The sequence below is a fragment of the Myxine glutinosa genome, chromosome 12 (genome assembly GCF_964187855.1).
Source record: "Myxine glutinosa chromosome 12, kmMyxGlut1.1, whole genome shotgun sequence".
Classification (NCBI taxonomy): domain Eukaryota; kingdom Metazoa; phylum Chordata; class Myxini; order Myxiniformes; family Myxinidae; genus Myxine; species Myxine glutinosa.
Genome location: NC_136272.1, coordinates 83528221 through 83541496, shown reverse-complemented (window position 1 = coordinate 83541496; position 13276 = coordinate 83528221). Strand labels below are relative to the sequence as shown.

The 13276-nt window shown below is 42.1% G+C and overlaps 1 protein-coding gene across 1 annotated transcript in view; it reads right to left on the bottom strand.

The window, feature by feature from the left end:
• Positions 1 to 13276, bottom strand: part of PDZRN3 (PDZ domain containing ring finger 3) — a 397145-nt gene that overhangs the window by 339445 nt on the left and 44424 nt on the right. Inside the window, exons 2-3 of the mRNA XM_068100558.2 lie at positions 11350 to 11436; positions 11018 to 11125 (exon numbers count right to left, since the gene is read on the bottom strand). Coding sequence (XP_067956659.2) covers positions 11018 to 11125; positions 11350 to 11436 — 195 coding nt within the window. The remainder of the gene's footprint in view (positions 1 to 11017; positions 11126 to 11349; positions 11437 to 13276) is intronic.

Genomic DNA, 13276 nt, shown 5'->3' with positions numbered 1-13276 from the left:
TGTCGAGAAACAGCGGTCACAGACAAACAAACACACAGACACACAGAGATTACTGGAATTATAGATACTAGGGCGTGCCCGTACTATATATATGCTAGGGCATGCCCGTACTATATATATATCTAAAATTATATCCCCCCCCTCTATTTACATGAAATGGTTTGGTCCATTCGCAAAGCCAAAGCGAACGGCTTGCGAGTACGGTGACAATCCCCCCCCTCTATTTACATGAAATGGTTTGGTCCAAAGCGAACGGCTTGCGAGTACGGTGACAATCCCCCCCCTCTATTTACATGAAATGGTTTGGTCCAAAGCGAACGGCTTGCGAGTACGGTGACAATCCCCCCCCTCTATTTACATGAAATGGTTTGGTCCAAAGCGAACGGCTTGCGGAGTTTGGTAAAGAAATCGCCATAGCTCGGTAACTACTTCTCCGATTAATATGAAACCTTGAAAAGGCACATCCTCGGGTCCCCAGCAATATACCTGGCAAGTTTCAAGTATATCGGACCCGTGGTTGTCGAGAAACAGCGGTCACAGACAAACAAACACACAGACACACAGACACACACACATACACACACACACACACACAGAGATTACTGGAATTATAGATAGATATCTAAAATTATATCCCCCCCCTCTATTTACATGAAATGGTTTGGTCCATTCGCAAATGGTTTGGTCCATTCGCAAAGCCAAACTGAACGGCTTGCGAGTACGGTGACAATCCCCCCCCCTCTATTTACATGAAATGGTTTGGTCCATTCGCAAAGCCAAACCGAACGGCTTGCGAGTACGGTGACAATCCCCCCCCTCTATTTACATGAAATGGTTTGGTCCAAAGCGAACGGCTTGCGGAGTTTGGTAAAGAAATCGCCATAGCTCGGTAACTACTTGTCCGATTAATATGAAACCTTGAAAAGGCACATCCTCGGGTCCCCAGCAATATACCTGGCAAGTTTAAAGTATATCGGACCCGTGGTTGTCGAGAAACAGCGGTCACAGACAAACGACAAACACACAGACATACACACAGACATACACACAGACATACAGAGATTACTGGAATTATAGATAGATAAACTGACAGATTACATTTATGTGGGGTTGATACAGCATGGTCATGAAGGGCCAAATGGCCTCCTCCTGTGTTCAAGTATCTTTTGTAAAGTATCACAAAAAGGAACCTCTTTGTAAAGCAAAAATGCTTCACACATTTCAGATTCCATCGAAATCTGACAAATCCGAGCCACTTCACTCTGATGGTGGACATTGAAATACAGGAACTTAGCGTAAGTACAGGCCGTTTGTATGGATCAGGAAGGCTTATAGCAAGGTCACCTCTCAGTCAAAATACCTTTGCTAGTGGTTTACTGTCAACGAAACGGAGGATTCCAGCTAATGTGCAAAAATCTCAAAAATTTACTCTCTACAAATATGAATGGCCAACTCAGTGTAGCTTCCACAATAAGCCTTTGGGTCATCACAAGGGCAAGTTTTCAAAAACCCTTTTGCCAATATCTTATCATGGGTCAGGATATAACAATGGCAGTCTTCTTCCTTTCACAAGACTAACAATCAATATTTCCATAAACTTGGTATTTACAACATAGCACAGAGAAAAATACAAAATTTCTTTAGTGCACAGTATTTGTCCAATCATAATATGCAGCACCTGGTTTCTGTTTTTTGCATACTAAGTCGAGGCTCGTGGAGAAGCGAGGATATAGAACGGATCAGGATGTAACAGAACAAAAGGAACAGTAAAAAGAGAGAGTGAGAGGGGAAACATACCGACAGCATACCGACTGTTGCAACAGTTGCAGATGAAATTGCCTTGTAAGTGGATGGGTGTTCACGTGTGCCAAGGAATGACTTTGCACGACAGAGGATGTCCAATCGGTGGCTGGCTTTGGAGGCCAACTTTGAAATGTGATTTGCCCCAGAAATGGCTGATACGAGCAGTAAGAAAGATCATGGTTGATTGTGAGACCCAGGAGTTTGAATGACTGTACTTCCTCAAGAAGATTACGAAGAAAGTAGATCGGAGGTTTTGCCAGATGGTCCGCTCGGAGAGACAGTCAGTGTGTGAGATTTGTCTGAATTGAAAGACACATATTCCAAGTGCTTGACCAGCTTGTGTTTCTATCAAGGTATGGTTCGTATGCAGCCTGTGGCTGCTTGGCTGCAACATTTTCTGGAGGTGTGGCTGTGCCGCTGATGCAATGGAGGCGCGGCTGTACCGCTGATGCAATGACCCCTATTACCAGTAAGCAGGTACTCATCTTGCTGATATGCTGAGTCAACCCACCCAGTGTTATTTAAATGGCACAACAGGGGCTCAAACTCAGGCACTTAAGACCTCAAGCTAGCCACCTTAAACGTTAAGCCAACACCAGGCTTAGCAAGGTCTAAAGAAAGGGAAGAGGCTGCGGCCTGCCTATCTGAAAGATGAGGAATCTGTAGTTAAGGGGTTAGGCTTCTTTCACCTTGTAAATGTAATGCGGTGATGTTCAAGGTTGACTTCCAAGCAGATGGAAGATGAACTAGGGAAAATGATAGGGTGAGCATATCAGAAAGAGGATGTGTTAGAGCAGCTGAGCAGGTTTTTAGGGCTCGTGAGGTAATGCCATCCGGTCCACTTGCAGAATCAGAGTTGATGGTTGCCAGAAACTTCTCCACCTTCTCAGGTACAAAATATACAGAGTCCAGGAGCAGTTGTGTGCAACTGGGTAGTGTGAGTACAGACAGCAGGTGGTTGGGATGCACGATTTGGAAGCAAACACAAAATTGAGACGTTCAGCCTTCTCATGGGTGGAGTTGACTGTAGTGCCATTTGAAGTGAGGGAAGGATGGAGAGGGACTGTAGGAGCATACTCCAGAGACAGACTTAACAAGGCACCACCAAGTTTTAAAGGAGGGAGACAAGAAAGGATTCTGTTGAATAGATTTGTCTGGTTTATCAACAATGGCCTGGATTATTAAGAGATCTGTCACATTGGAGTGGAGGCCTCGGAGGTTTAGTCAGGTTCACTATGTTTTTTCGTTCAAAATCATGGTAGATTAGCAAACCTATACATTTTTGGAAACGTTATTACATGGAAAATCTGAAAATCAATGTTTACATTTGCCAATTCCGACCAATTCGATTCGACCAATTCGACCAATTCGACCAATCGACCAATCGCTTCGATCGACCATTCGACCATTCGACCAATTCGATCGATTCGATTCGATTCGATTCATCGAATTCGATTCGATCGACCATTCGACCAATTCGATTTGCCAATCAATTTGACCTCTAAAGGTGGTTATTTTAATCAATTTGACCGACCTTTGCTTGTGTGGAACGGACTGTGAAAACGATGCGGACTATATTGTCGGATACGACACACAGGACAGTGATGACGAACTCTAAATGGCATATTCTGTAATCGTGTATGTTTGATGCCATTGACTGCCTGTGTATATTTTGTCATTGACTGCCTGTGTAGATGTGAAGTTATACTGACTGCATGTGTAATATATGATTTTGCTGACTGCCTGTGTATGTTTGGTGATATGAATTATTGTGACACATTTTGATGTTATTAACTGCCTGTACAAAATGATAACATGTATTTGATTATGCAACTTGTCGCGAATATAAAGACAGTATTTTGCAATTCAAAACCTTTGATTCGTGTCTTACCATTCCCCATAGCATTAATTTGATATTTTCATTGGATTCCTTGTCCCTGAAAATATAGGTTTAGTATATTTTAAAAAGTTTTTATGGTAATTAGAGGCAGAAATAGAACAAAATATGTATTTTACAGTGGCCATTTTGAAAATCCAAAATGGCCGCCATACAGGTATCTCTCCAAATGTAAGCATTGATTTTTAGTTTCCTTATGCTATAACCTTTCCAAAAATGTATAGGTTTGCTAATCTACCATGATTTTGAACGAAATATAATTTATTGACATCGTGAACCTGACTAGTTTGAGGTCCACACATTTAGGGACAGGGGAGGAGGTGCTGTTGCCAGGGTGTAGGAATGTGGAAAAGAGCTTGGAGAGGGGGTGAGATTAGGGTGAAGCTGGGAGGTGATGGGGTGGCCAGCTACTACGTTTGAAAGGTACCATTGAATACTTAACACCCACAAAATACAGTATCATGAGCAAGTAGTTTGGCATTCCCTCTGAAGAACAGTATACTCACAGATGCAACACCATGCCTGCAAAAACACCAGGATGACAGTTTATAGACAGACTGACCGGTAAGGAAAACCAGACTAGAATCTCAAAAGCAAGCATTCAACCTCTGAGCCACATATCTCACCATGTTAGTGCATTTATGGTACGGTAAAACCACTGTTGACCAAAGAAACATCTGCTACACTTTAACTTCCAGTAAGTGGTGTTACAATGCGGTATTTGAATCAGCAATCTTTTGATTATTATCTGCCTCTGTAAAGCAGCGTGCTTGTTTACGTGACAGTTAAAAGTGGTTTGTGTAGCTTGATAAAAGAGTTCAGACTATCCAGAACCGGCAGCCACAATGAGTGAAATTGCTTCCCTTAAATGTTCCACGTGCCTCATGTAATGGGAAATATGTTTTTTCCTATGACCTCAGAGAGACTATTATCTGTTTCCAATATTATTCTTCATTGTGGTATTTCTGAGTCAATAACAGTAGTTTGGCTTATTTTGCTGGGCCTTTCAATGTTTTTCATATATACTGTGCAGCAATGTGATGTCATACTGTCATAATGCGTCACAAGATGTGAAGTGTGCACCACTTTTTGGAGTAGAAGGCTAATATGGACCATAGATTTATTTTTGGATGTAAGGTCAGGTACTACAACCTCTCCCCTTCCCCACCCCAAACACCCACTTCACCACCAAAACCTCCTTGAATATATATACATCCTCCTCGGTCCTTTTGTTCAGTCCTATATTGAACATTTTGATTTGAAATTGTCTGCTGCACCATCAGTCAGGGAGCCCTTTGTTGTAGGTGATCAGGTTACTGAACATAGAATCAGGACCAATGAGCTTATGGGATAGGGAGGGAGGTCCATCCCATCTGTCCTGCCAGGGGAATCCTGCCTCACCTTATACACAACACCTACATGAAATTTACATGACATTATGGAAGTAAAACTCAGACGGGATGGTACAGAGGTGGCACACTTACCTCTGAGCTGTCGAGTCTGGGTAACCGTTGGTTTGATGCTTCGCATGCAAGGCGTTGCATCAATGAATGTGCCGTCCCTCGGAACGACGTTAATAAGCGGAGCCGTCTGCCTGCAGTTGCTGGTGGTTGATAAATATCGCACACTGCCTTTCACTTTAGAGTAAGGAAGTTATCATTCGCACCCTGCTCAAATCTCAAATTTATACTCTGACTGACTGCTGTGAAGTAATAGCAAACCACCCAATCTAATATTTGCCATGAGTGCTTTAGCAGCACTGACACTTTGTCCACAGAGTCAGAGTATGGCAGACAGAGACAGAGATGGAAATAAAGAAGTCAAAGATAAAATATCTTCCATAACGGATGTGTATAACCCTTAAATTCCTTTGGCCTCACCTGTGCCTGTGACCTGTCTTGGGTAGACCACATACTAAAACTAGCATCTAAATGTAGGTTCCAGTTAAGGCATCCTCTATGGGCCTAAAAAGTTAATAGGCATCAGTTACCTCTTTGCCGTACTCCCCTCCAATATATGAACTGAAGCTCCAACATCCTTGAGAAGGTGAAGAATAAGCCCACGGCATGATCTTTATCTCACGACAGGATGCTGGCTCATCGGGCCTAGAGCTCTTGAAATTAAAAGAGAATGTTGGTCTTGCGATCTTACACTGCCTCACATCTGGTCTTGTTTCACCCACTGTCTCTGCCATTGGTCTTTAGCAAACTGCATTGGGCTTAATGCATTCCTTCAAGAAACAACTTGTTGTGCTTCTCCATCGGTTTCGATTGTCCGACCACCTTGACTCATCAAAGCCCTCTTTCTCCGATCAATAAAACAATCTTTCAGCCCAGGTATGGCCTTGTTCCTTCTCCAGTCCCTCAAAGGCAGCTGTTCATCATCACCACGTGTCTCACATTAACCAATTGTTTGTCATTAATACTTTCTCACTTAACTCAATGTGTCTCTATATCATCCCAGGTCCTTTTGTCCTCCACCTCGACACCGCTGGTCTGTTCACCCTGAATTATTTTGCTGTTTAGTTCTCCCATGGGACTTGCTAGCCATATTAAAGAAAAATTGTTTTCCAGGCCCTTTAAGCTGGTTCCAGGCAAGCAAAGCTAGCATAGATTTGTGGTGGAGAAAATAATTCCCGACTGGCTGGTCCAAACTAGCCTGGGGTTAAACTGCGCAGTCGAAACATAGAGGAGGGGAAAAAGAAAATATGCACACAGCCCCACCATGATAGACCACGACCACACGGACTGTTTTGTCACAAGCAGAAAAACTTGAAGGGCAAATATCGTTTCATACTGTGGTCCTTAACTAAGGTACGAGCATTCGGTGAGCTCAAGATGTGAGTGAGGTTCAATCAACATGGTGTGTAGGTGGTAAAATGGTCATCATTTACTTAATGAAAACTACCGAAACACAACTCACCAACATTAGCACTGCTGTAGCTACCGTCACCAGAACAAGGCCTGAGTACATGACTAAGGTCGAGGTATCAATGCCAAGGCATCTCTGTTATGCAATGGGAATTTCTCCAGCAACATCTGTTTTTGTTGCGACAATCTGGAATATCTCATGGGCAGGATATGAAAGTTGTTTTTCATGGCATCTGCCCACCACTAAATGGGTATCCCATAGAGCTCAGAGAGTGAATGCAATCGCGTTGCCTGGAATCATGAGCACTGGTGCATTTAAAAACAAAATCAATGCTTATGATCAATACCTATGGAATGAATGACATCCATACAAAGAAAACAGAAAAGTGAGGAAAGAGGGAAACTTTCTCCTTAAAAATTGGAATCCATGGACGATTATCTCATGGTCAAGGTATGAAAGCAGCATAATGGCTTCCAAGAATATCCAACAAGCACCTCCTGGCTTTGACTATTAAATGTCATTTCACCATAATATCCAAGGAATAACTTTTCCGCAGCAGAAAATGTAAGGAGCATTCAAATAGATCCACAATAATCCGCTGCATGCCAAGGTTTTTTCTCCTCTTCAATGGACCTTTACATTATTAGTCGGAAAATACATGAATAAATAATTTATTTAGTTACATATACATAGCCCTGCCAGAAAAAATGAATGCACCTGATAGTAAACAAACTTTCTTTTAACAATCTGTGACATTTTGTTGCGGCTCTTGCATGCCACTTGGCAGAGGTGGGCTTCTCCGCAGCTCCCGATCCATCTTCGCAGACAAACATGTCCGCAGCTGCAGTTTGTGCCCCATCTCTTCCACGTCGAGGTGATTATGTACATATGGCGCCATTTTCTTGTATAAATGTGTTCCATAGTGAAAAATGCTTTGCTGATATAGCAGTTAGAGGATTCCGGGAGGGAGAAACACCAACAGCAGAACCGAAGTGAGAGTGATATCAAGGGGAGGAGGAAGAGGACACATGGGGGAAGAGTGTGTGGGGGTGAGGAACGAACAAGCTGCACACAAGCCGAGTTAAGCACAGCAAGAAGAGGTAGGGGATGCAACAGTAACGGGCTACAAAGCAGCCACCAACTAACAAATATAAAAGGGTGAGGAAGAGGGGAGAAAATCTCAATAATCTGGAAAAAGGGATTTCTTGGGAATGGGGTCATTTGGGGTGAGGAGAGGTCATGAGTATGGATGGGGGATGACCTGACACCGTGGTCAGCGGCTGTCTTGAAGCCCTGGAGGGAAGAATGGGGCTGAACAGACTGGGGAAGTTTGCTCCACAGCCGAGAGAAAATAGGAACAAATGAGTGGAGGTGAGCAGTGAGTCTGTATTTTGGTAGTTTAACAAAAGTGTTCATAAAGTGTTCATTTTATTTTGGCAAGGCCTGTATACAGTATATACTGGTGAAGCTCACAATTTTTTCCATGTCGTAGACATTTGTGAGTATTTCGTTCATAGAACGTTTTGAACATCGTACATGCCGTAAGGTAGTTGTTACATTATGACCGAGTAGATTTATCATTAAATTCAAATCAAAAGGTAAGACAGTGTCCAAGATGAGAGATTACATTTCCGAGGTGATTCATTAAGTCTGTAGGGTGGAACTATAATTGATATTCATGGTTTATGTATTGTTTATGAAAACTTTGTTGCTTATATATATATATATATTGCTTTTGTTGGAAAAAAAAACTAATGTATAACAACCTATATAAACTTTATTCAAGCTAGAATTCTTTAATATACGTAAAACCAACAAAATTCTTCATTTGCAGAAGTTCATAACTCTTCATCAGAACGCGACATAAAGTATGCTTTTTCTTATTGAAGTGCCTCATGCAGAAAATGTTAAAATAATTTTTCAAGAGACAAAGTTAATCAAGACCAGAAATGTTGAGGAGACAAAGTTAGCCAAGACCAGAAATGTTGAGGAGACAAAGTTAGCCAAGACCAGAAATGTTGAGGAGACAAAGTTAGCCAAGACCAGAAATGTTGAGGAGACAAAGTTAGCCAAGACCAGAAATGTTGAGGAGACAAAGTTAGCCAAGACCAGAAATGTTGAGGAGACAAAGTTAGCCAAGACCAGAAATGTTGAGACAAAGTTAGCCAAGACCAGAAATGTTGAGGAGACAAAGTTAGCCAAGACCAGAAATGTTCAGGAGACAAAGTTAGCGAAGACCAGAAATGTTGAGGAGACAAAGTTAGTCAATATCAGAAATGTTGAGGAGACAAAGTTAGTCAAGACCAGAAATGTTGAGGAGACAAAGTTAGCCAAGACCAGAAATGTTGAGGAGACAAAGTTAGCCAAGACCAGAAATGTTCACCATTGATTTCAGGAAGTAAAATAAAAAATTGTGATTTTTTTTTTTTTGCTCCGACAAAGGGTTAACGAAACATCACCATCTCCTTGCCACCCATGGCAGTTAGCAATGTTCTGTTGATTTAATTCACCGTAAAATCGAGATTTATCCTAATTTTATCAAGTCGATGTATGTTTGATGCTTACATAGAGGCAGTCGAACACATTCACTACAAACTGGCAGGGTGCAGGAGCATCTTTTAAGTACAGTATCACCAGCATCCATGGTGCCCATTCAGCACAGTACCACCAGAATCCATGCTTCCTTTTATTTTTTTACAGTATCTATGGCTTGTAGTGGGGCTGCCACACACATCTCACACACATGGGCATACCAACTAATACACGAGACACAACACAGAACTGTTAGATGTGACAACCACAGCCACTGAGCTTGGGGGAAGTGCCGACACTTCCCAGGGCACTCTGGGTATCAGCAACGTCACAAGAATGGCGCCACCCTTCTCACTGAACTCAGTTGGGCATTTCCTCAGAAGAAATTATCTCCTCCCCATGGATGCAAATCTATGGGGATTGTCCATGCTCTTGTCCTTTTAAATGCTGAGCATTAAGAAAGGAAGCAGCACGTACCATTTTAAACTCTTTGGTACGACTCGGCCGGGGTTTGAACCACCGACTTCCCAGAATCAGAGAGTACACTTTACCATTACACCACTGAGTGTGGTGGCACAATAACATCCTCATCCACAGTGTTCTCAGCATAATACCACTATAACAAGCATTCTGAGTATTGCGCTGCAATACATGTCCCCTACCGGCATTCTGTCGTCCGGAAAACTGTTGGGGAAATTACCAAAGTTCAAAGTGCCATAACTTTGTCAAAAATGATCGAAACGTCGTGAAGTTCGAACTTGATCTGTAACTTATCATGCGGAAACCATGTGCCAAGTTTGAAATCATTAGCATTAAGAGTTTAGAAAAAAAAAGTCCGGAAAGCTGCTCTTTGCGTGACGGACTGACTGACAGACAGACTGACAGACGGAGGGACGGAGTGCAAACCTGTAGTCCCCTCCGGTGTACACCAGTAGGGGACTAATAAACAGCATAATACCACTATAATGTGAAGTATATTTCAGCATGAGTATTCATGGTATTTTGGCTGCATAATACACATCAAACGTAGAGATTCTTAAGTACAAAACCCCAAATCACCGATGAAAGCATATCACCATGTACGAGTGTGCAAGGATGCAAAACGACGTCAGTCGATCAAGCCAAAGGAGTGTAATGTTGTGGAGGCGTCAGGTTGTAATAAATGCATAATCAGGGGGTGTGAGCTTAATGAAGCAAATATGATATCGATTGCTTGACTATTTTGTGCAAATGATGTTTTTCGAAAGGTACAGTACCAGAAAATATCGATTAACATCTGAAGATGAAATATTATTATGATAGTCACAAAATTCAAAACATCCCAAGCATATTATGTTCACGATTACCCTATTAACCATTTCATAACATACTATAGAACAACCGGCATATAACACACCATGTTAGTCATGAATTAACTCAGACATCTCAAAGGCCTTGCCAGGCTTTGATGTGTGTCAAAGCCATCAGCACATAGATATTCCGTAAATATTCCTTTGTTCAGCATTGAAAACTTTTTCGTTTTTTTTGTATACAAGATCGAGGCTCATGTAAGAGCTAATATAAATGACAAAAAAAACCCCCCAAAAAACAAACGGACACGTAAGACGAAATAAAGGGAGCGGGAGACAAGATGGGGAGAGAGGGGGAAGCACACAAGTACAACATTTGAGAGCAGGGACATCGGGAGATCTGTGGGAGGTAGAGGGCTTGGGGTGAGGAGGCATGGGAAGAGGGGTGGGGGGTGGGAGAACTTTGAACTAGAAATCGAACCAAACTCAAATTATCAACTTATACAGGGCTTCTTCAAGTCGATTGTCTCTTGTGAAAACTTGTGATCATGTGCTTCATCAATTTTGTAGGAGGCAGCAAAGACAAAAAACCGACCGACACACCATTGGTGATGTGCATCCTTACCTCAAGGATACGGTCATCCACCTGTAGGCCATTGTCCACGTCTGCTGGACCTCCTTCGATCACACGAGACACGTATATTCCTTCTTTGTAGCTTTGCGTCTCATCCTCCTGCAAGCAGAATCGCAGGCATGGTTCGTTTGAATTAGCACCGTGATTTGAATCTATGACAATGACTTCATCACTAAATCTGTACCACATCACAGGGTGTCTAAAATCATTGGTCAGAAACTGCCATGTCATCAGTGGGTCGTCGTTCTCTCTGTCTGCAAACAGATGGCAATGCATGCACGTGACGTTTCCCATGTAACGAACATATTTCCCTTCCAGCTCACCGTGATGGCTTGTCCTCCGATGATGTTGAAGCCGAGGGAGCCGTTTTGCCGCTGAAGTTCCAAATGAAGATGGACTATCACTTCATCCTGTGTTGTGGGAGCACGAGTCGAGTCAGAATGGCACAGGTTATCATCACATTGGGCAACTTTTCATCATATCCAGTATACATAAGATTAACAAAGTGAGAATGCAGAAATCTACTTCAAGTGCTAAAGGCATGGCACTGTGATCCGCTAACTATGTTATGGTGAAACTATCAAAACACCGTTCTGAATACCATGGTATTCTCCTGGGAGATTAGTGGTGGGGAAGAGGATTAATGAGGAAAAATGGGTGAGATGGGGATTAGAAAAGGAGACAGAGCGCGTTTGGGAGGATTCCCCATAAATACAATACAGATGAGCATCACGGAAAGGCAAAATCAGGAAGGAAGAAACTATCGATCAGTGGCCGAGGGGGTACCGTGAAATGGGGTGAATAGGGACAGCAAGGTGAATAGGGACACAAACTGAACAAAAGTTCGGAAACCTTTTTCGCTGAAAATTGATAAACACACTGATTTGTTGATATTTGGGTTGAAAGTGTTCTCTTGTTTTAAAAAAAAGGAACTTATAGTCCCTATTAACCCCATATATGGGTTAAATAGGAATAAATAGGATTTTTATGGCTGTCCCGATTCACCCCGTTTTACGGGTCAATACGGACAGTCACTCATACAAAAAAATAATAATCAAGAAACAATCCTGAGTTTCCAACTTATTGCTAAATTGATAGCTCAGATGGATGCACATAATATGCACCCATAATAATAATATAAACCACGGAGCCAATGAAAAAAAATATGGGATGAAAAGTTTCTCCAAACTGTCCCTATTTCTTGATTATTATTTTTTTGTATTAGTGACTGTCCCTATTCACCCGTAAAACGGGGTGAATAGGGACAGCCATAAAAATCCTATTTATTCCTATTTAACCCATATATGAGGTTAATAGGGACTATAAGTTGCTTTAAAAAAAAAACAAGAGAACACTTTCAACCCAAATATCAACAAATCAGTATGGTTATCAATTATCAGCGAAAAAAGTTTCCGAACCTTTTTTCAGTTTGTGTCCCTATTCACCTTGCTGTCCCTATTCACCCCATTTCACGGTAAGGAAAGCTTGTTTATTTTGATCTCGGATCGAGGTGCTTTGAAGGGGAGCAGAAGACGAAAACCTGCACATGAGAAAGTAAGACAACAATAAATTAAAATGGAATGTGCAAAGGTTAGGTAGTACATAATCATAGTCCTCATGCGTCTCAGCATGATTTATATTTCAAGGAAAATAATCACGAAACGATGGAACACATCTATTTTAGAAATTATGATAATTAGCGATAAAGTGAAGAAAATAACCTCAAATGAGAGTTCCCAGGTGGTAAAGGGAACCAATAAAGAACCCCACAGAGTCTGGAAACTTGTCAGGAAGTGAGGGCTCAGAATACAACAACAACAACAACATGCATTTTAAAGGCCATTTTCCCTGCTAGAGCGGGGGTTAGCCTTGCGGTCCCCATGACAATCTTCTCCATTTTGCCCTATTTTCTGCATCTCTCCTTGTTAACCCCCTTGCCCGCATTTCTTCTTCCACCATCTTTAGCCAAGTCTTTCTCGGTCTTCCCCGTCTTCTACTTCCTTCTACATTCATTTCCATCACTCTTCTCAACCAGTCACTTTCATCCTTCCTCAACACATGACCAAACCATCTCAACCTGTTCCTCTTCACAGCATCAATCACAGGCTCTATTCCCATCATCTTTCGCAATTCATCATTTGTCTTCCTCTCTCTCAACGATACTCCGCACATCCGTCGAACCATTCGCATTTCCACCCTTTCCAACCTTCGTTGCTGCTCTACGTTCATTACCCATGTCTCGCTCCCATA